The sequence below is a fragment of the Symphalangus syndactylus genome, chromosome 11 (assembly GCF_028878055.3).
Source record: "Symphalangus syndactylus isolate Jambi chromosome 11, NHGRI_mSymSyn1-v2.1_pri, whole genome shotgun sequence".
NCBI classification, from domain to species: Eukaryota; Metazoa; Chordata; class Mammalia; order Primates; family Hylobatidae; genus Symphalangus; species Symphalangus syndactylus.
In genome coordinates this window covers 53,080,007-53,099,781 of record NC_072433.2, presented here as the reverse complement: position 1 = coordinate 53,099,781, position 19,775 = coordinate 53,080,007, and the positions used below count along the sequence as shown (strand labels likewise).

The 19,775-nt window shown below is 45.1% G+C and overlaps 1 protein-coding gene across 3 annotated transcripts; it reads left to right on the top strand.

Annotated features, from left to right (window-relative positions):
* Nucleotides 1-2,327: 2,327 nt before the first annotated feature.
* On the top strand, nucleotides 2,328-18,710 carry AHSP (alpha hemoglobin stabilizing protein). 3 transcript variants are annotated; one of them, XM_055298528.2, is made up of 4 exons: nucleotides 2,328-2,593; nucleotides 12,748-12,808; nucleotides 18,030-18,108; nucleotides 18,365-18,689. In XM_055298528.2, exons 3-4 carry the CDS (start codon nucleotides 18,034-18,036, stop codon nucleotides 18,596-18,598), a joined length of 309 nt encoding a protein of 102 aa, XP_055154503.1. In that variant the 5' UTR covers nucleotides 2,328-2,593; nucleotides 12,748-12,808; nucleotides 18,030-18,033; the 3' UTR covers nucleotides 18,599-18,689. The 3 variants fall into 3 exon arrangements, with proteins under 3 accessions (XP_055154503.1, XP_055154502.1, XP_055154504.1); XM_055298527.1 differs by lacking the exons at nucleotides 2,328-2,593; nucleotides 12,748-12,808 and adding an exon at nucleotides 17,717-17,856 and having other exon boundaries at nucleotides 18,365-18,710; XM_055298529.2 differs by lacking the exons at nucleotides 2,328-2,593; nucleotides 12,748-12,808 and adding an exon at nucleotides 17,787-17,856 and having other exon boundaries at nucleotides 18,034-18,108; nucleotides 18,365-18,710.
* The last annotated feature ends 1,065 nt before the right edge of the window (nucleotides 18,711-19,775 follow it).

Here is a 19,775-nt window from a genome sequence, read left to right as displayed (position 1 = left end):
CCAAAGTGCTGGGATTACAGGCATGAGCCACTGTGCCCAGCCAAGGGAAACTTTTTAACAAAAGTTTAAGATGGGGTCTCTCTGTGTTGCCCAGGCCTCCCGCCTTGGTCTTCCAAAATGCTAGGATTATAGGCATGAGCCCTTGAGGCCAGCTGGGAAACTGTTTTTTTGAGGAAGTGTGTATTTAGCTGAGATCTAGAGTAAAAGTTAACTTGATTATGATGGGAAAATAATTTTCTGGAAAGAAGGAGCAGCATGTCCTGAGTGGGAACGGGGCGTGGTACCTAACATCCAACAAAGTCCGGTGCAGCAGAAGTCTAGAGCACGAGGGGCATGGGGAAAGGGCTGCTAGGGAGTTAGGGGCCAAACTGCAGGACATTGTAGGCCAAGCAGTTCTTCATCCTTAAGGTTAAGATTTATTTTTTATTCTATCAATCAATCAATGAGACAGGGTCTTGCTCTGTCACCCAGGCTGGAGTGCAGTGGTGCAATCATAGCTCACTGCAGCCTCAAACTCTTGGGCTCAAGTGATCCTCTTGCCTCAGCCTCCCAAGTAGCTGGGACTACAGGCATGCACCACCGTGCCTGGCTAACTTTTAAAATTTTCTGTAGAGATGGAATCTCACTATGTTGCCTAGGCTGGTCTCGAACTCCTGGCCTCAAGTGATCCTCCCACCTCGGCCTCCCAAAGCTCTTGAGATTAAAGAATATATTGGTATATATTGGAGTGGCACTTTAGAGAGGTAGTTGAATAAATTTAATTTTTTTTTAAAAGACAGGTTCTCTGTCACCCAGAGAGTGCAGTGGTGCAATCATACTACAGTCTCACTACAGCCTCAACTTCCAGGGTTCAGGCGATCCGCCTCAGCCTCCCGAGTAGCTGGGACCACAGGCGTGTGCCACCATGGCTAGTTAATTTTTGTATTTTATTTTTGTAGAGACAGGGTTTTGCCATGCTGCCTAGGCTGGTCTCAAACTTCTGGGCTCAAGTGATCCGCCCACCTCAGCTTCCCAAAGTGCTGGGCTTATAGGCACAAACCGTGCCTGGCAGAAATGTAATGTTTAATTCTTATTTGCCATTTAGCTTATAATACTGTCAATAAATTATCCTTTCAAAATAATTTTGAGTTTCCTGGTACAGTGAAAGATAGAAGGGCTACAAGCATTGTGTTATATTTGAAAGGTTAGCTTCTGTGAGTGGATAGGACTCTGGGGCAAACGTCTATGAATTCCATCAGAGGGCCTTACTGTGAATGTAGGTTCTGTCCAGGATTGTAGCTGTGAGATCTTGGGCAAGTTACATATCTCTCTGTCTTTCAGTTTCTTCTTCTGAAAGACGAAATGGTAATGGTAAAATGGAAATAATACTAGTACCTACCACACAGAGTTGGAACGAGAATTAAGAGTCATGTCATGGCCGGGGGCGGTGGCTCACGCCTGTAATCTCAGCACTTTGGGAGGCCGAGGTGGGCGGATCACGAGGTCAAGAGATCAAGACCATCCTGGCCAACATGGTGAAACCCCATGTCTACTAAAAATACATAAATGAGCCGTGTGTGGTGATGTGTGCCTATAGTCCCAGCTACTCGGGAGGCTGAGGCAGGAGAATTGCTTGAACCTGGGAGGCAGGGGTTGCAGTGAGCTGAGACTGCACCACTGCACTCCAGCCTGGGCGACACAGCAAGACTCTGTCTAAAAAAAAAAAAAAAAAAGTCATGTCGTATATGCAAAACTCAAAATATTTAGCACATAGTACGTACTGTTTAAGTGTTGGTTCTTACTCAGAGATAATGTCAAGTGTTCAAATGTGAGGCCCTTGGCTCCATGTGAGGCAGGTGGTCCTCATGACTAGTGTCACTATATAATTTATTGTGCAAACCAGGACTTTTGATAAGGTCATTAAAGGAAGCACTGGTAATAATTGTGTTGGGAAAACAGGACTGCGGGAAAACAGGTCTGCAGTGAAGCTGTCTCGGGCAAATGGGAATATATGGTCACATTATTTATGAGCCCACTGCAGCTCTACTGCTCACCATTGTCCACCTTGACCTCTCCCTACTCAGACTATGATAGCCCCTGTTTGTTGTAGCATTTACTTAACTCTTAGCCTATGCTGTCTGGAGCCAGTTTGTATTTGCTTTTGTTAGGTACAGATGTCCTGTCTTCCCAAGTGGACTGTAAGTGCCTGAGGGCAAGGACCCATCATGCACTTCCCTGTGATCCGAGTGTGCAGATAGGTGGCTTGACAAAGAGATGAGTGATAGTTCCCCTTTCTCTATAGCTGACTGCCACAGTCGCTACTTGAGACCCTCATTACAATAGTTACTACTGTTACTATCTGAGACCTTCACTATGACCGTTACTACTGACTACTTGAGACTGTCGCTATGACAGTTACTACTGTTACTACTTGAGACCTTCATTATGACAGTTACTGCCGTTACTCTTTGACACCCTCATTACAAGACTGAATGAAGGGGTGAACATAGAAAATGAAAACTTAAAGCAAAAAGGAAGGGTCCAGGGGAAGAAGAAGAGAGCTCCCTGCTTCTAGTAAGCAAAGGCAGCCCTTGAGCTTCCACAGGAGGAGGAGGTAATGATGGGTCGGCTGCTTAACTGATAACAAGTTCATATTATTATTAACAGGCTTCAGATGTACCTAATCACAAGAAACACTGTGCTTGGGGCATGACTGCCCTCAGCATTCCTTCTGGGTGGCAGACGCAGTTTGTCAGTTTGCCAACATTCTGCATTTATGAGAAACAGTTTGTTGTTTACTCATACAGCCTCCAGTGGTATACTGAGTTGATCGTGACCCTCATTCTTTTGGCCTGTAACATTTCTCTCTCATGAGGTCTCTTGAGAGCCTGCGCCTAAATCCTGTCATTTGACAGTGCAACTGTCTCTTGTTATAGCTAGGGAATTGCTTCCAGGACCCTGGAGTATATGAAAACCTGCACACACTCGTCTTGCAGTTGGCTCTGCATATATGTGGCTTTTGCAACCCTCTGTTACTGTATTTGCTTTTTTTTTTTTAGATGGAGTTTCGCTCTTGTTGCCCAGGCTGGAGTGCAGTGGCACAATCTCAGCTCACTGCAACCTCCGCCTCCTGAGTTCAAGCGATTCTCCTACCTCAGCCTCCCAAGTACCCGGGATTACGGGCATGTGCCACCATGCCTGGCTAATTTTTGTATTTTTAGTAGAGACGGAGTTTCACCATGTTGGCCAGGCTGGTCTCGAACTCCTGACCCCACATGATCCACTCGCCTTGGCCTCCCAAAGTGCTGGGATTATAGGCATGAGCCACTGCGCCCGGCCTGCTGTATTTTCTTTCTTTCCTTTTCCTTTTATTATTTAACTGAATAAGAAAAAATGTTGGTATCCTTTCTTTTCTTCTTGCTCTGTTCTCCCCTCCCTCCCTCCCTTCCTTCTTTTCCTTTCCTCCCTCCCTCCCTTCCTTCCTTCCTTTCCTCTCCTCCCTCCCTCCCTTCCTTCCTTCCTTTCCTCCTTCCCTTCTTTTTCCCTTCCTTCTTCCCTCCCTTCCTCCCTTCTTCCTTTCCTCTTTTTGGAGATAGTTTCACTCTGTCACCCAGGCTGGGTGCAGGGGTGTGACCATGGCTCACTGCAGCCTTGACCTCCTGGGCTTAAGTGATCCTACCATCTCACTGCCTGAGTAGCTAGAATTACAGGTGCATGCTACCACTTCCAGCCATTACTATATTTTTGATCTGTATTTGGTTGAAAGAAATCTACATTATAAGTGGATCTGCCCAGTTCAAACCCGTGTTGTTCAAAGATCACTGGTATATCAAGCATGGGGCAGAATACTCCAAGCTCTCAGCCCCTTGACTTTCCCCTAGTTGATTTCCCCTCTTCCAATCCTGCCTCCTGTAGTCACTCTCCACACAGCTTCCAACTCTCTGGTTTACAACCTCTCAGTGGGCTGGGCACAGTGGCTCATGCCTGTAATCCCAGCACTTTGGGAGGCTGAGGTGAGTGGATCACTTGAGGTCAGGAATTTGAGACCAGCCTGGCCAACATGGTGAAACCCCATCTCTACTGAAAATACAAAAATTAGCCAGGCGTGGTGGCGCTAGCCTGTAATCCCAGCTACCTGGAAGGCTGAGGCAGGAGAATCGCTTGAACCTGGGGGGCGGAGGTTGCAGTGAGCCGAAATTGTCCCACTGCACTCCAGCCTGAGTGACAGAACGAGACTCTGTCTCAAAAACAGCAACAACAAAAGCACCTCACAGTGGCTTATCATTACTTTTATGGAAGGAGATTGCAACATTCTCCTCAAACCCTTCAATGGCTTTTCTTCATGCTTGAAAATAAAACCCGAACTTTTTGTCAGAGCAAGCAAAGCTCTGCAGATCCGGTCCTGCCTGATCTCTTGAACCTCACCTCTGCCACTCATCCTGTCGCTTCCCCTAAAGATCATAAGATCCAGGAGCACTAATCTATTTTGAGGGCTTTGTATCAGTGCCTGGCACAAGGTAGGGTCCAAATATCTATTTGTGGAAAGAATAAATTTTTATTTTTTAAAAAATAGAGATGGGGAGGCTGGGTATGGTAGCTCATGTCTATAATCCCTGCACTTTGGGTGATCGAGGCAAGTGGATCACCTGAGGTCAGGAGTTCGAGACCAGCCTGGCCAACATGGTGAAACTCCATCTCTACTAAAAATACAGAAATTAGCTGGACATGGTAGTATGCATGCCTGTGGGCCCAGCTACTTGGGAGGCTGAGGCAGGAGAATCATGTGACCTGGGAGGCAGAGGCTGCAGTGAGCCGAGATCATGCCACTGCACTCCAGCCTGGGTGACAGAGCAAGACTCCATCTCAAAAAAAAAAAAAAAATTTCAATGTCAGAATTGTTAGATATATTAAAACACAAGTCTATTATGTAAAAGGAAAACTCGAGGTACGGAAAATTATTCACTGAATTAAGTGTTACTAAGATGAGTATTGAGCCAAAGAATGGCTTTAGGACATTTTTCAAGGCAGAGTAAATATTATCAAATAATTTACTTAAGAAAACTACTGAAGTCCATGATTTTTGTTATAATATGAAAACATAAGGTCATCAAGATATCTTGACCGCTCATCCCGACTTCATGAAAGAATATGGTCTTTTCATCATTCTCAGAGACCAGATGTTTCCTGTCACCACCTATCACAGTCTCCATTAGGTACTTTGTATGTCCAGAGTAGGTTAAAGCCTTATATTTAATACTTTTGAAAAAGAGTTAGATAATTTAATCAGCTACATCTTATACATTATCACAGGCATGAAGGAATTGTAGAAATGCTTCCACTCATCCTGAAAATGTTTCTGACTCTTGTGGAATTGATAGAACAACTAGCGGATTAATTTCTAAATTAAACTACAAAACTTTTTTAAAAATCCATTATTCCCATTTTATGGGTAAGGAGATCTTACATGAGAAAGATCAACAAAAACAGATTTTCGGGGCCAGGCATGGTGGCTCAGGCCCGTAATCCCTGCACTTTGGGAGGCCGAGGCAGGTGGCTCTCTTGAGGTCAGGAGTTTGAGACCAACCGGGGCAAAATGGTGAAATCATTTTGTATTTCCCTATGAAAAATACAAAAAATATTAGCTAGGCATGTTGGTGCATGCCTGTAATCCCAGCTACTCAGGCAGGTGAGACACAAGAAACCTTTGAACCTGGTAGGTGGAGGTTGCAGCAAGCTGAGATCGTCCCTCTGTACCTTGGGTGACAGGGCCACACCCTGTCTCAAATAAAACAAAAAAACAACAGATTTTTGGCCTCTTGCATCAAAAACCAACAATGACATAAATGAGCCGCAGTTCGGGACTGGCTCATGTTCTTGGAACTTAGCTCCCTCTCTACAACTTAGCCCATGACCCAGCAATTATTTCCTTTCCCCACATAGCCTTGGCGCTGGCCAGTTTCTGGCCCAGTGAAGTCCCTTTTCTAGACTAGAGCATTTACTCCACCTCCTCATACACTTCCTCCCCTTGCAGGTGATCCCTCATAGACCAAAATGTAGCACACCCACCAGGTGCCTCCCTGTTGTCGGGCTGTGGAACTCAGTGACTGTTAGAACGGCCAGCAAACGTATGGAGGGAGGTGGCCAGGTCAGAGATATGGGCTCAGGATCCTGTGACCTCACCTCCCCACAGAACTGCAATTATACTTTCACCTGGGGCAGCAATGACAGTACACACTTGGGGAATTGAAAATATTTTTTGTTGCGGGAAGTCAGGGACCCCGAATGGAGGGACCAGCTGAAGCCATGGCAGAAGAACATAAATTGTGAAGATTTCATGGACATTTATTAGTTCCCCAAATTAATACTTTTATAATTTCTTACGCCTGTCTTTACTGCAGTCTCTGAACATAAATTGTGAAGATTTCATGGACACATCACTTCCCCAATCAATACCCTTGTGGTTTCCTATGCGTGTCTTTACTTTAATCTCTCAATCCCGTCATCTTCATAAACTGAGGAGGATGTATGTTGCCTCAGGACCCTGTGATGATTGTGTTAACTGTACAAATTGTACAGCGTGTGTGTTTGAACAATATGAAATCTGGGCACCTTGAAAAAAAAACAGGATAACAGCAATGTTCAGGGAACAAGAGAGATAACCTTAAACTCTGACTGCTGGTGAGCCAGGAGGAACAGAGCCACATTTCTCTTCTTTCAAAAGCAAATGGGAGAAATATCGCTGAATTCTTTTTCTCAGCAAGGAACATCCCTGAGAAAGAGAATGCGTCCCTGAGGGGAGGCCTCTGAAATGACCACTTTGGGGGAAGCTGTCTTTTATGGTCATAGTGGGGGGATGAAATAAGCCCCATTCTCCTGTAGCACTCCCAGGCTTATTAGGATGAGAAAATTCCTGCCTAATAAATTTTGGTCAGACCAGTTGTCTGCTCTCAAACCCTGTTTCCTAAAAGATGTTATCAATGACAATGCATGCCCAAAACTTCATTAGCAATTTTAATTTTGCCCCAGTCCTGTGGTCCTGTAATCTCACCCTGCCTCCATTTGCCTTGTGATGTTTTATTACCTTGTGAAGCATGTGATCTCTGTGACCCACATCCTATTCGTACACTCACTCCCCTTTTGAAAATTGCTAATAAAAACTTGCTGGTTTTGTGGCTTGAGGGGCATCACGGAACCTGCTGACTTGTGATGTCTCCCCCCCGACACCCAGCTTTAAAATTTCTCTCTTTTGTACTCTTTCCCTTTATTTCTCAGACTGGCTGACACTTAGGGAAAATAGAAAAGAACCTATGTGAAATATCAGGGCTGAATTTCCCCCAATAATTTTTGAAAAACTTTGTCCCAATTACAATTACCAAAAACAATGACAACTTCCCTGCAGCACCTCCAGAGAGATGGCAGTGCCTGGAAAGGTTCTGCTTTTCCATGATCCTTTGAGGCAGACAGGGGCTCTCCTGGAGGGAGCAGAAAATGTGGAGTCTGAGACAGAAGGGGATGACAGTGAAGCGCGGTGGGTGCTGGATTCTGTGCTTCCTGGGATGTGTTTTTGTTGAAACTCCAATTTTCTGTTGCTCCCCAAATTCTTTAAATGAACAATCATTGAATTATAAATAGATAAATGGTAACTTGAGAAGGATTTGTCAACAGATTACAGTGCCAGGAAGAAGGTGAGGTTCAATATTGACAAAGAAAATAGAGACATCTGTGTAATTCAATGCAAGTTGATATGCACAGGTAGATTGCATGTGTGTGTGTGTGTGTGTGTGTGTTTTGAATATATGTTTTATCAAAATGTAACTCAATAGAGTTAGACTCTAAACTGAGCAATATTCATAGAAGAAACAAAGACATTTAACAAGGAATTTCCCCTCCCACACACACAAGCACCAAGTTTATGTAGTTGAGAGGGAAATTCTACCGATAAAGTAATCAATAAACTAATGCTAGTTAAACTACTCAAGAGTTATAGAGAGGTAAATCTTTCCTAAAATAGTTTTTAGGAAGGGTATATAAAGGTGATACCAGAACCTTGCCTAGATTTAGCCACATAAAGGTGATACCAGCACCTTGCCTAGATTTAGCCATCTAGAATACTATAGACAAATAGGACATATACTTTTTTTTTCTTTTTTTTTTTTTTGAGACAGAGTTTTGCTCTTGTTGCCTGGGGCCAGAGTACAATGGCGCAATCTCGGCTCACCACAACCTCCGCCTCCCGGGTTCAAGTGATTCTCCCACCTCAGCCTCCCAAGTAGCTGAGATTACAGGCATGCGCCACCACGCCTAGCTAATTTTATATTTTTAGTAGAGACAGGGTTTCTCCATGTTGGTCAGGTTGGTCTTGAACTCTTGACTTCAGGTGATCCGCCCCCCTCGGCCTCCCAAAGTGCTGGGATTACAGGCGTGAACCATAGTGCCCGGTGACATATACATTTAAGAGTAAAATATTAAATATTAGAAACTATTGCATCAATATATTAATGCATAATCGATCACCCTTTATGTTATAAAGGTAAGTATGATTCAATATTAAGAAATTCATTGATGAAATTAATCACATTAACTGAATGAGAATGTCATGTGACTATGTTCATCAATGCAAAAAAATTGGCAGAATTCTACAGAAAATTATGTTTAATAAATTTAGTAGGAAACTGGTGTAAAAGATTTCTGAAAAACATGAAAATAGACTTATACAAATGAAAAATAATGACACCAAATGTTTGGGTAGGAAAATTCAACAATATTGAGAAGTCAATAATCTTTGAATAAATTTATATGTTGATTTTGACCCAAATATAATACCATGTACTTGAGTTCTGAAGATTTAAAAAATGTATTGCTATGTAAAGTAAACAAAAAAAATCCATGAACAATTTGAAATGAAAAAAAAAAAGAGTGACTTCCCTTGTCATATATTATTAAAACATGGGGATCTGGCACTGTGGCTCACTCCTGTAATGCCAGCACTTTGGGAGGCTAAGGCAGGCGGATCACCTGAGGTCAAGAGTTTGAGACCACCCTGACCAACATTATGAAACCCCATCTGTAATAAAAATACAAAAATTAGCCAGGTCTTGGTGGGCACCTGTAATCCCAGCTACTCAGGAGGCTGAGGCAGGAGAATTGCTTGCACCTGGGAGGCAGAGGTTGCAGTGAGTCAAGATCACGCCACTGCAATCCAGCCTGGGTGACAAAGCAAGACTCCATAGGAAAAAAAAATAAAACATGAGAATTAAAATAGTGTACTGTTGATTCATGAATAGAAATAGAAATGAGTGGAATACAAATTTTAAAATAGAATAAAATATTTGCAAATATTTTACAATTTTAATTACAATAAGACAGCAGTGACAAAAGTAGAAATGTGGATTTAGGGTGTCTCACTGGAGACCACAGCCCATGAATATGTAGCTGAGCCTTTGTCTCCTCATGTGTTTTGTTGCCACAGAGATGGTGTTTCCACAAGTGCAGGGAGGGTATTCAGCCTTTGAATAGAGCAGCTGTGGCTATTGTCTGATGAATAACATTTTTACGGGCACGATACATACTGTAACCTGTTCTAAGAGCCCACAGCCTGTTTTCTGGTGAGCTGAGATGTGACTGCCTTCAGTAACACTTTATCACCTGCATCTGACCCACTTTCTCTGGGTACCTTAAAAACAGTCACATACTGTTTTAGTAATTCCTTCAGTTGGTGACTTGCCTGGTGTGAGACTATCTGGGAACCCCTCCTATCCAAGCCCACAGGTGATAACAGTCTGTGAACAGTCCAGGGAGAGACCAACTGCTCAGGGATGCTGGAACAGTGTATGAACAGACTACGTATGTATAAACTTGTACCCATCATTGAGCTTTGGCCAGTTGTTCAAACCATGTTCAAATAAGATAAATGCCAATTGTAACCAATGCAGCTGTTTCCGTATCCCACTTCTGTACCATTTTCTGTATGTCACTTTCTTGATTCTGTCCATAAATCCTCTCTGACCACACAGCAGCATGGAGTTTTTCTGAACCATTCTGGTTAAGAGAGCTGCCTGGTTTGCAAGTCATTCTTTGTTCAATTAAATCCTGTTCAACTTAATTTCCCGAAAGTATTTTTTATTTTTTACTTAGTTATTTTTTTAACATTACCAAGGTGAATGTATACCAAGAGCTTGGAATATCTTTGGTGTGAGGAATATGGTAGGTGATGTTTTCTGGAGGATGAGGTGAGGCCAGAATGGGGTTTGAGGGCCAAAGAGGGACCTGTGTGAGAGGCTGATGAGGGTGCTGTTAGTAACTGGGCCTGTTATACGGGAACAGGGTTATTACCCCTATCAAACATGGAAGAAGGGGAAAAGTTCTTAAAACACAAGCAGGAGGTATTTTCCCTCCTACTTTTTATATTTCCACAAACAGCCAAAAGCTAAGTATATGGCTTCTGTCCTTCATTCTCACAGTGTTCAGAGTAGCCAGCCAAGTCCAATGAGGAGGGTTCAGGTGCACAGAGTGGTCTTCTAAATACTAATCTACATCTTTTTCCACTACAGAATTTTTTTTTTTTTTTTTTTTTTTTTTGAGATGGAGTCTTGCTCTGTCACCCAGGCTGGAGTGCAGTAGCGCAATCTCGGCTCACTGCAAGCTCCGCCTCCCGGGTTCACGCCATTCTCCTGCCTCAGCCTCTCCGAGTAGCTGGGACTACAGGCGCCTGCCACCACGCCCGGCTAATTTTTTGTATTTTTAGTAGAGACGGGGTTTCACCGTGGTCTCGATCTCCTGACCTCGTGATCTGCCCGCCTCGGCCTCCCAAAGTGCTGGGATTACAAGTGTGAGCCACCGCGCCCGGCCTTTCCACTACAGAATTTTTATCAAGTCAATTTAAAAAGTTTTGGTTGATTAAAGAAGCGTTTTTAAGGCCTGGTGCAGTGGCTCATGCATGTAATCCCAGCACTTTGGGAGGCCAAGGTGGGCGGATCTCTTGAGGTCAGGAGTTGGAGACCAGCCTGGCCAACATAGTGAAACCCCGTCTCTACTAAAAATACAAAAAATAGCCAGGCGTGGTGGCAGGTGCCTGTAATCCCAGATACTCAGGAGGCAGAGACTGGAGAATCACTTGAACCCCGGAGGTGGAGGCTGCAGTGAGCCGAGATCGTGCCACTGCGCTCCAGCCTGGGTGACAGAGCAAGACTACGTCTCAAAACAAACAAACAAACAAACAAAAAACCTTTTAAAGTATATAAACATTAGTTTCAAAATTCTGGTTGGCAAAACAACTATGTCAAGTTCACGAAACATAGGGGAAGTTCCAATGAAGTGCCAGAGCCAGAGTTACTCCCAGAGCCAGCTTTGGGGCTACTGTCCTGTCCTCAGGATGCTACAGTCTTTCTAAGCTACATAGGTCACACATGGGGCTGACCTTTCAAACACGCAGGTGCTGCTGTGTAAGAGAAATAGGGGACCTTCAACTCTGCTCCTCTGGATGGAAAGAAGGTGTCTCACAGGTCCTATTTTCCATACTAGATGTTAAGTACAGTCGCTATAAGAAGGTCAGTTTCAAATGATTTGCAAAGCACATTTACAAACTCTTCAACCTCATGAGCATGCCCATGAATACTACAAATAAGAGGAGTGGGGAATCACTTTGAAAGCAAAGGGGGTGAGGCCTTTCTTTTCAGTGACCAAACAGGGTCCCTTGTACAATTCACACATCCAGCTCCCAGCCCAGCCCACACCTTAACTGGTTCCTGTGGGAACCCCAGCTCAGTTTGTCTCCAAGATGCCCCCAAATCCTCCAGCCTGGATGCTGCCTCCAGGGTCCACCCTTGTGGGGTTTCCCACTGAGACCCCCCTCACCAGAGGCCAGAAAGAGCCAATCCAAGCTCAGCCGGCAGTGGATGCTCACCCTGGATGATCTGTCTGCTCTACTGTCAGTTACACCACTGCTGTCTACTCTCAACCAAGTCTACACCAAGAGACGTCAGCGGCACATGCCCAATTATGCCTTTGGTAACAACCCCCCTGCATCTCACCTGTCTCCAGCTCCCCATATCCCTTGAAGTCTGGTTTCCTTGATCAGGATTAGGGGTTTTCAGTGTGGCAGGGACTCCTGATGGTAGCAGAATGGCATCTCTGAGGCCAAACCATGTCTGAATTGACACTCCATGTTATCTAACTTTTTCACTCTCCTCTGCTCTGCAGTGTGGGGTGGAGTTCCCCAAAGCAGAAGCAGTTGTGAGAATTCAGCTGTCTCCTACTAATCCAGGTATTTCAGAGACCCCTGTAGTCAGAGCACCATGGTCCCGAGATGAGCAAGAAGAACACTTCCAATGGGTATGCGGTCCTGGGAAGTTTTAGAGAATCAAATTCCAGATCTTTGAAGTCCATACTCATTCTCAAAATCAACTAGACCCAAAAACTGTGTCCAGGGGAGTCCCTGCCCCTGGGCCCTTCTCATGCTTCCTTCCTTCTCCCAATTGCCAATCTCACCTGCCTGAAATTTACAGGGGGCGTTGTCCCAGACCACGAGAATAGGGACCCTTCAACAATTCCCTCAATTCTATGCCATCCATCTGATTAGAGGATTTATTTCCAATACAATTGGAATTTCTGTTTCATAAATATTTATTAAAATTTGAAACATTCACTTTGGTAAACTGCATTTTACTAAATATGTGTCTATATATGTTATATATATATTATATATATATATATATATAAATTTCCTCTTGAATATATATGTCAGAGCTATCTATCCATGTATCTATACAGAGAGAGAGTGAGACAGAGAGACCAACAGATAGAAAGACACAGCACATGAGAGAAGTTGCAAGTAAGTAGAATGGGAGTGAACAAAATACTCACAAGCACAAAAGCATATGAGTTATCTTAGGATAAAGTTATGTGGGGATAGTGGAATAGAAATACAAGTTCAAGAAGTAAAAGGCATGTTGTAAAACTCCCAGTTGCTAAGGAAAAACTTGTTTGGTTTTTAAAAAAATATATAGTGGTCAGGGCCAAATCACCACCCCATTAACATTGTGTTGGGTGTATTCAAAAGAGTGATGTGTGGTTTGTTTAAATGTGTTTGGATCCTGTCACAGTTAAAAGCCTTTGCTATGATTTAAATGTGTGAGGCAAAAATAAATGTCTACAAAACTTGTGTGGGAGTATACACAAAGATTCTTTAGAAGGATTGGATGAAAGAATTTGAAGACAAAGGAAAGAATATCTGAAAGTCTAATCCCTAGCTGACATTACTTTTCCTCCTGAAACATGCAGTGGGGCTGCCCAGGCCTTTGTCTCCATTTGTTCCATTTACCTGTAGGAAAATAAGACTTGGTTCTCATCACAATTTTAGCAGTCATGACGTACATGGCCTCAAGGAAGTGCCAGAGGATGTTTTAGGCTCCAGGAGCCATTTAAAGGATGTTTCTTTCCAAAGAAAATGTTCATGTCATGAATTTTATTCCACTAACATAATCTGAACATACAGGTCTACCTTTAAATAATGGGCCAGATGACCCCCGTTTATCTAGGAGTGCAGTCTTCTGTCAGGGCAGATGTCCTTTCTACTGTGGAGAATTGCATTCTGAGACCCTATGAGTCTGAGCATGTCTGTAAGGGGCTGCCGCCGTCTATTACAAGGATGGCCTCTTTAGCTTTGGCTCTATACCATGTGGCTTGAAGATTTTCCTTGAATTTGACCTGAGTCCCTGACCCCACCCACATTGCTGGGGAGGAGGGGCCCATTCTGGACTCTGGCAGCTGTAACTCCTGACCCCCAGTCTTGCTTGCAGTGGAAAAGAAGAGGCGGAAGAGGGAGGTGCACACTCAGCCACTCTGGGCATCCTTCCTGGGTAGGCTGGGCCCCCTGCAGGGCCTGCTGTCACCTATCCAGGAGCACAGCTGATCTCGGCTGGGTCTCCCTCAGCACCCTCAGGATGTGTGGGGCAGGTGTCTGCGAGTCCCTGGGGGACTCAGATTCCTGGCCAGTCTCACTGCCTCCTGCCTCAGCATTGGGACCCTCATGTGGCTGCAGATGTGGCTGGTAGTACCAATTAAGGGAGCCTCTGTCTTTCCAAACTTAAATTCCCCCTCCCATAACCCATAACTTCAGCCCCCTCCATTTTCTGAGCTAAGCTCCAACTAGTGAAAACAAAGTCAAGTGGGAGTCAGGGGACAGGAAAGTGGCCCAGGGGTGGGGCAGAAGAGGGGGAAGGGACAAGTTTCTCTCGAATGGATCAAGAGCGAGCTCCTCCCTCCTGCGAGTAGCCACGCTGCCAAGATGCTGTCCTTCAGATTCGAAAGGCCCATGTCTCCTCCCCAGCCCTGGGACCCTCTGGAGGCTGCAGGTCCTGATTGCTGTGCCAGTCACAGCAGGAACAGGCCCCCAAAACGTCACATCTCCAGGAAATAAGACCAAGGTTCCACCTAACCAGTTCAGCTCTCTCCTCCCTCCCAAAATGTTCACAGGGGAAACCATGGGCCAAACTATGTAACACGAAATCTACAACCTTTTTGCCCTGACTCTAACCTGGTACTGCCACGAGCAAGTCAGGGTTTTGCGTTGACTGAGAGTGGGATGTGTGTCGTCAATTCCAATCAGATTTCTGGAGAAGGCTCTTTTTTCCTTGATGGTTGAGGTCTTCATTGCAGTCCTCTTGGTGGAAGGAGAGGCTTTCCTAGAAGTCCAAACAGTTCTCTTTTCCTCCCTCTGGCTAATTTCTTGTTCAGCTGAAGCAGAGCCTGCCTCGATGAGGGAGTTCCTATTAGGTTTCTTAATTTAAGAGACATCACCAGTAGTGAATTCCACTGTAAATCAGCAGTGCTTTATTTTTCTGTTGCAGAATGAGTTTGTGATCCTAGTTTTCTACAATTCTTTAGCAAATGTGTTTTTGTAATCTCAACGTTCAACTCTTCCTTTATTGACTTATCTAGCATGCTGAAAGAGAATCAGTTTCCCCTGCTATTCTCAAGACACTGGGTTGAGGGAAGAGACTTCAATTCTTCACTACATCTCACTAATTTTACTCTGCAATTCATTATAGTCCAGGTAGTTAGATTAGTTCCAACTGTGCCAGGAAATTTTGAGGAATGAACAAAATTAGATGTTTTTTTTCCTTTTTTTTTTTTAAGAGATGGGGTCTCACTATGTTGCCCAGGCTGGTCTTGAACTCCTGGGCTCAGACGATCCTCCTGTCTCTGCCTCTTACAGGCATGAGCCACTGTGCGTGGCTTCAATGCTGGATGTGTTCTTGGCAGCATGGTCTTCTAAGCCATCCGAGGCAGCACCATCTCTTTTGAGTTTCCTGGCACGTACCAGAGACCTTCCTGAAACTTTTCCTTAATGAGCTTTGGAAGGGCTTTGGGATCTTGATCTTTCCCATCTGGTAATGAATTATTTTTAAAGAAATATTTAAGAAAAATTATTTAGAAGTGAAAGGATGCAGGAGAGAGTCGGCCTGGTGTGATGTGAGAAAGACTGGACCTGGTGGTCATTGCTGGCTTTCAAGCTGGAAAAGGACCAGGAGTGAAAGAATGTGGGTTCTTCTATAGACTAGAAGAGGAAAGAAAAAGAACTCTTTCTCACAGATTCCAAGGGGAACACAGCCTAGAGGACAACTTAATTTTAGCCTAGTGAGTCTCATTTTAGATTTCTGATCTCTAAGTCTGTAAGATAATAAAATTTATTTATTTATTTATTTAGAGACAAGGTCTCACTCTGTCACCCAGGCTGGAGTGCAGTGGCGTGATCTTGGCTCACTGCAGCCTCTGCCTCCCGGGTTCAAGCGATTCTTCTGCCTCAGCCTCCCAAGTAGCTGGGATTACAGGTGCATGCCATCACGTCTGGCTAATTTTTGTATTTTTAGTAGAGATGGGGTTTCGCCATGTTGGCCAGGATGGTCTTGAACTCCTGACCTCAAGTGATCCGCCTGCCTTGACCTCCCAAAGTGTTGGGATCACAGACGTGAGCCACCGCACCTGGCTAGTAACACATACTTTCCACCCTACGTAAATGAAAACATGTTCACATGGAAACCTGTACACAAATATTTATAGCAACTCTATTCACACTTGCCCCAAAGTGCAAACAATCTAGATGTCCTTCCATGGCTGAATGAACTACAGTGCATCCATACAATGCAGTGTGTGCACTGACACTTGCAACAACTTGGATGGAGCTCAAGAACATCATGCTGACCAAAAAAAGCCAGTCTCAAAGGTTACATACTGTCTGATTCCATTTATATGACATCCTGAAAAAGGCTTAACTGTAGTAATGAACAGATAAGTGGTTGCCAGAAGTTATGGGTGAGGATAGGGGTGGCTACAAAAGGTTAATGTGAAGGAGTGGTTTTTGGGTGATGGAAACATTCTGTACCTTAGCTGCGTTTGTAGTTACACAAATCTATTATAAAATTAATAAACTAGGCTGGATGTGGTGGCTCACACCTGTAATCCCAGCACTTTGGGAGGCCAAGGTGGGTGGATCACTTGAGGTCAGGAGTTTGAGACTAACCTGGCCAACATGGTGAAACCCCATCTCTACTAAAATACAAAAATTAGCTAGGTGTGGTGGTGCACGCCTGTAATCCCAGCTACTTGGGAGGCTGAGGCAGGAGAATCACCTGAACCTGGGAGGCAAAGTTTGCAGCAAGCTGAGATCGCATCACTGCACTCCAGCCTGGGCCACAGAAGGAGACTCCCTCTCAAAAAAAAAAAAAAAAAATTTAATATACTGTACACCAAAAGGAAGTCAGTTTTGCTGTATATTAATTAAAAAATGCTACAACCAAAAAGGCAAATCAACAAAGCTTTATGAGTGTATAGGCACCTATGAATGTTGGGTTTTGAATGGAAAAAAAAAGTGACAGGAAATATACAATGTTTAATGCTGGTTACTTTGGAGGGGGCAAAAATGATTCAGTTTTTCAGTGTACGTGTTTGTATTGTTTTAATTATTTTAATTAGTATATAGTAATTTTGAAATTTGAGAAACATCTACTGAAAATGGAAAATACCAGGAAAAATATTTAAACAGATGAAAAAGAGTATTTCTGCTTTATTGGGTACCTGTTGACAGGGTAGTGAACAAGACAAATGCATCTCCATTCTTTTTTTTTTTTTTTTTGAGATGGAGTCTCTCCCTGTCACCCAGACTGGAGTTCTGTGGTGTGATCTTGGCTCACTGCAACCATTGCCTCCAGGGTTCAAGCGATTCTCGGGCCTCAGCCTCCCAAGTAGCTGAGACTACAGGCGCCTGCCACCACGCCTGGCTATTTATCTCCATTCTTGTGGAGCGCAGCGTGGTGGAGTTCGGTCCACACGCTTACAGGTGGCTTATCTGCAAAATGTGTCTAAAAAGAAATTTTATAGGATAAATATTTTATACATGTTTGAAACAGTGCTTGGCACAAATGAATAAATGTAATGCAAGCTGCTATTAATACATCATCTCTGAACTGGGAGAATCATTGCGATCACATCGTTGTGATTACACAAAAGCCTCTGTCATGTAATAGGGCTCAGTAAACGTCAATTTTCATAGCATTTTGAGCCTGGATACTGAGATATGGGGCAAAAGGCAAGGACATGTCCCTGGTTTGGCTCTCGCATTTCCTGGGTTTCCTTATTTATCTGTTTTTTTTTTTTTTTTTTTTTTTTTTTTTTGGACTTGTTATCTTTCTACCTTCAGGGAAGCCTCTCCCTTCTTCTCCTCCCCAGAATGACCTATCACCCTCCTTCAGGACCTAGATGCAGGGCGTTTCTATCTTAGGCTGACACTTGACTCCTTGCCTACATCTATAGCTTGGCACAGAGAGATTCACGCACCCTCAAGAGTGTGGGTGAGACATACATAGCCTGTTAGACCTGAAGGTGAGCCCAACGTGGGAAAGTCGTGACCTCAGAGCAGGGCAGGATGTGAAAGGTTTTGGAAAGGAGGTGGCCCCGCAGGGCAGGAGGGATTTTTAAAGGGAGGGAGCGGATTGGGGGAAATACCCAGTGAGGAGGGAAATGGATATGTAAATTCTACCCTTTTCTCTACCCAGGCAGATGGCTCTTCTTAAGGCCAATACGGATCTCATTTCCGCAGGACTGAAGGAGTTCAGTGTTCTGCTGAATCAGCAGGTGAGTCCAGGCTTTCCGTTTCAAAGGACTGGCCTGGAGACTGGGGGGTGCCGGGGAAGTGGAGGATGAGGGCAGAAAACAGAGGATAATTGGAGCTGATGAAGTAATGATGGAGTTGATGGGAACAATGAGAGAATGGGATACAATGCAGAGGAAAGAGGATGTGAGAGTTGGTGCTGTGGCACTATTCTGGTATTCCTGAATCCCATTGCTGACCACATTCTCCCTTGCCAACTGCCTCTCCGCAACCCCCCAGGTCTTCAATGATCCTCTCATCTCTGAAAAAGACATGGTGATTGTGGTGGAGGACTGGATGAACTTCTACATCAACTATTACAGGCAGCAGGTGACAGGGGAGCCCCAAGAGCGAGACAAGGCTCTGCAGGAGCTTCGGCAAGAGCTGAACACTCTGGCCAACCCTTTCCTGGCCAAGTACAGGGACTTCCTGAAGTCTCATGAGCTCCCGAGTCACCCTCCGCCCTCCTCCTAGCTCAGGGACCCAGCCCCTCCTCTCTGAGAAACTCTGACCTTCATGTCCTTAGCCTGTGCTCCTGCCACTCTACCCTGACACCTCAATAAAGACCAGCACTGGTTTTGCTGGACTTCTGGCTTGTCTTTCATGGTCTCTCCTGACATGTGGAGGCAGTCGGTCCCTTTCCTTCCGCCCTCCTTCTTAGATATGCTCTTGGAAGTTTAATTCCTTACAGCAAAGGTTAGCAGCCTTGAGTGACCACTGGGCAGCGATTCTAAACTAAAACAGGCTGAACGAGGGGCCAGGAAGGCGGACTAGAGAGTGCGGAGGCGCGGGGGAGGGGGTGGCAGAAACAAGAAAGGGGGATAGAAGTCCTCCAGACATTGTCCTGTGACCTGCTTGTCGAGGAGGAAACTGTTGGAAGTCTCCCAGTCTTGTTCATCCTAAGCCAGGTCCACCGCCTCGACTTTTCAATCCCCTGTCCTTAGCCCCAGCTCAAACAACATTCTAGGATCTTCGGACTCTGACTACCGCAAAATACCTCCCCGGAGCCCCAAGCATCGCAGGAATTTAGAGTTGGAAGGGATCCTGGGAACCCTTCAGCGCGCCCCTTATATTTCAGGCGGGGAAGCCCCTTCCCTTTGGCTCCAACATCCCTGGGCGCAGATGCCAGGATTGGGAAGCAGAGGAGCCCGCCTTCCCCCCGCCCCAAACTTCTCAGATCAATTCCCGGTCTAGCTCCCTTTCTCCCAGACCTCCAGACTCGAATCCTCTTTATTTTAGGGCTCTGGGCGGAACCAGGGCCGGGCCAGACTCAAGAGCTTTTTAAAAACGAAATGAAGGTGTTAGACGCGCGGCGCAGTCTCCAGGAAAAGCCTCCACGCGCAGAGGGGAGGGCCCTCGGGAGGGTGCGCGGGGCGGGGGAGCGCGGGGCCGGGGAGCGGCTACGAGGCGCCGCACACCAATCAGACGCGGCTCAGGGTGCGAGCTGGGAGCTGGAGGGCGCCGCTCTGGACCTTTTCCGTGTTCTCTCTAACGCGGGAAATGTTTGGGGCCCGGAGGGATTGCTCCTCGTTCCAACCTCCAGCAAGCTTTCCTCTGGGACCTGTGAACCGACTGTTGTTTTGTGGGTCTCTGCAGCCTGGATCAGGGTGGAAAGGGAACCCGCTCAGTGTCCCCAGCGGTGCTTCCAACC

Bases quoted from the DNA above. Each gene is read 5' to 3' on its own strand.
- AHSP (XM_055298527.1), top strand. From the start codon at position 18,034: ATGGCTCTTCTTAAGGCCAATACGGATCTCATTTCCGCAGGACTGAAG. The intron at 18,109-18,364 runs GTGAGTCCAGGC...GCAACCCCCCAG, and splicing joins GTGTTCTGCTGAATCAGCAG to GTCTTCAATGATCCTCTCAT.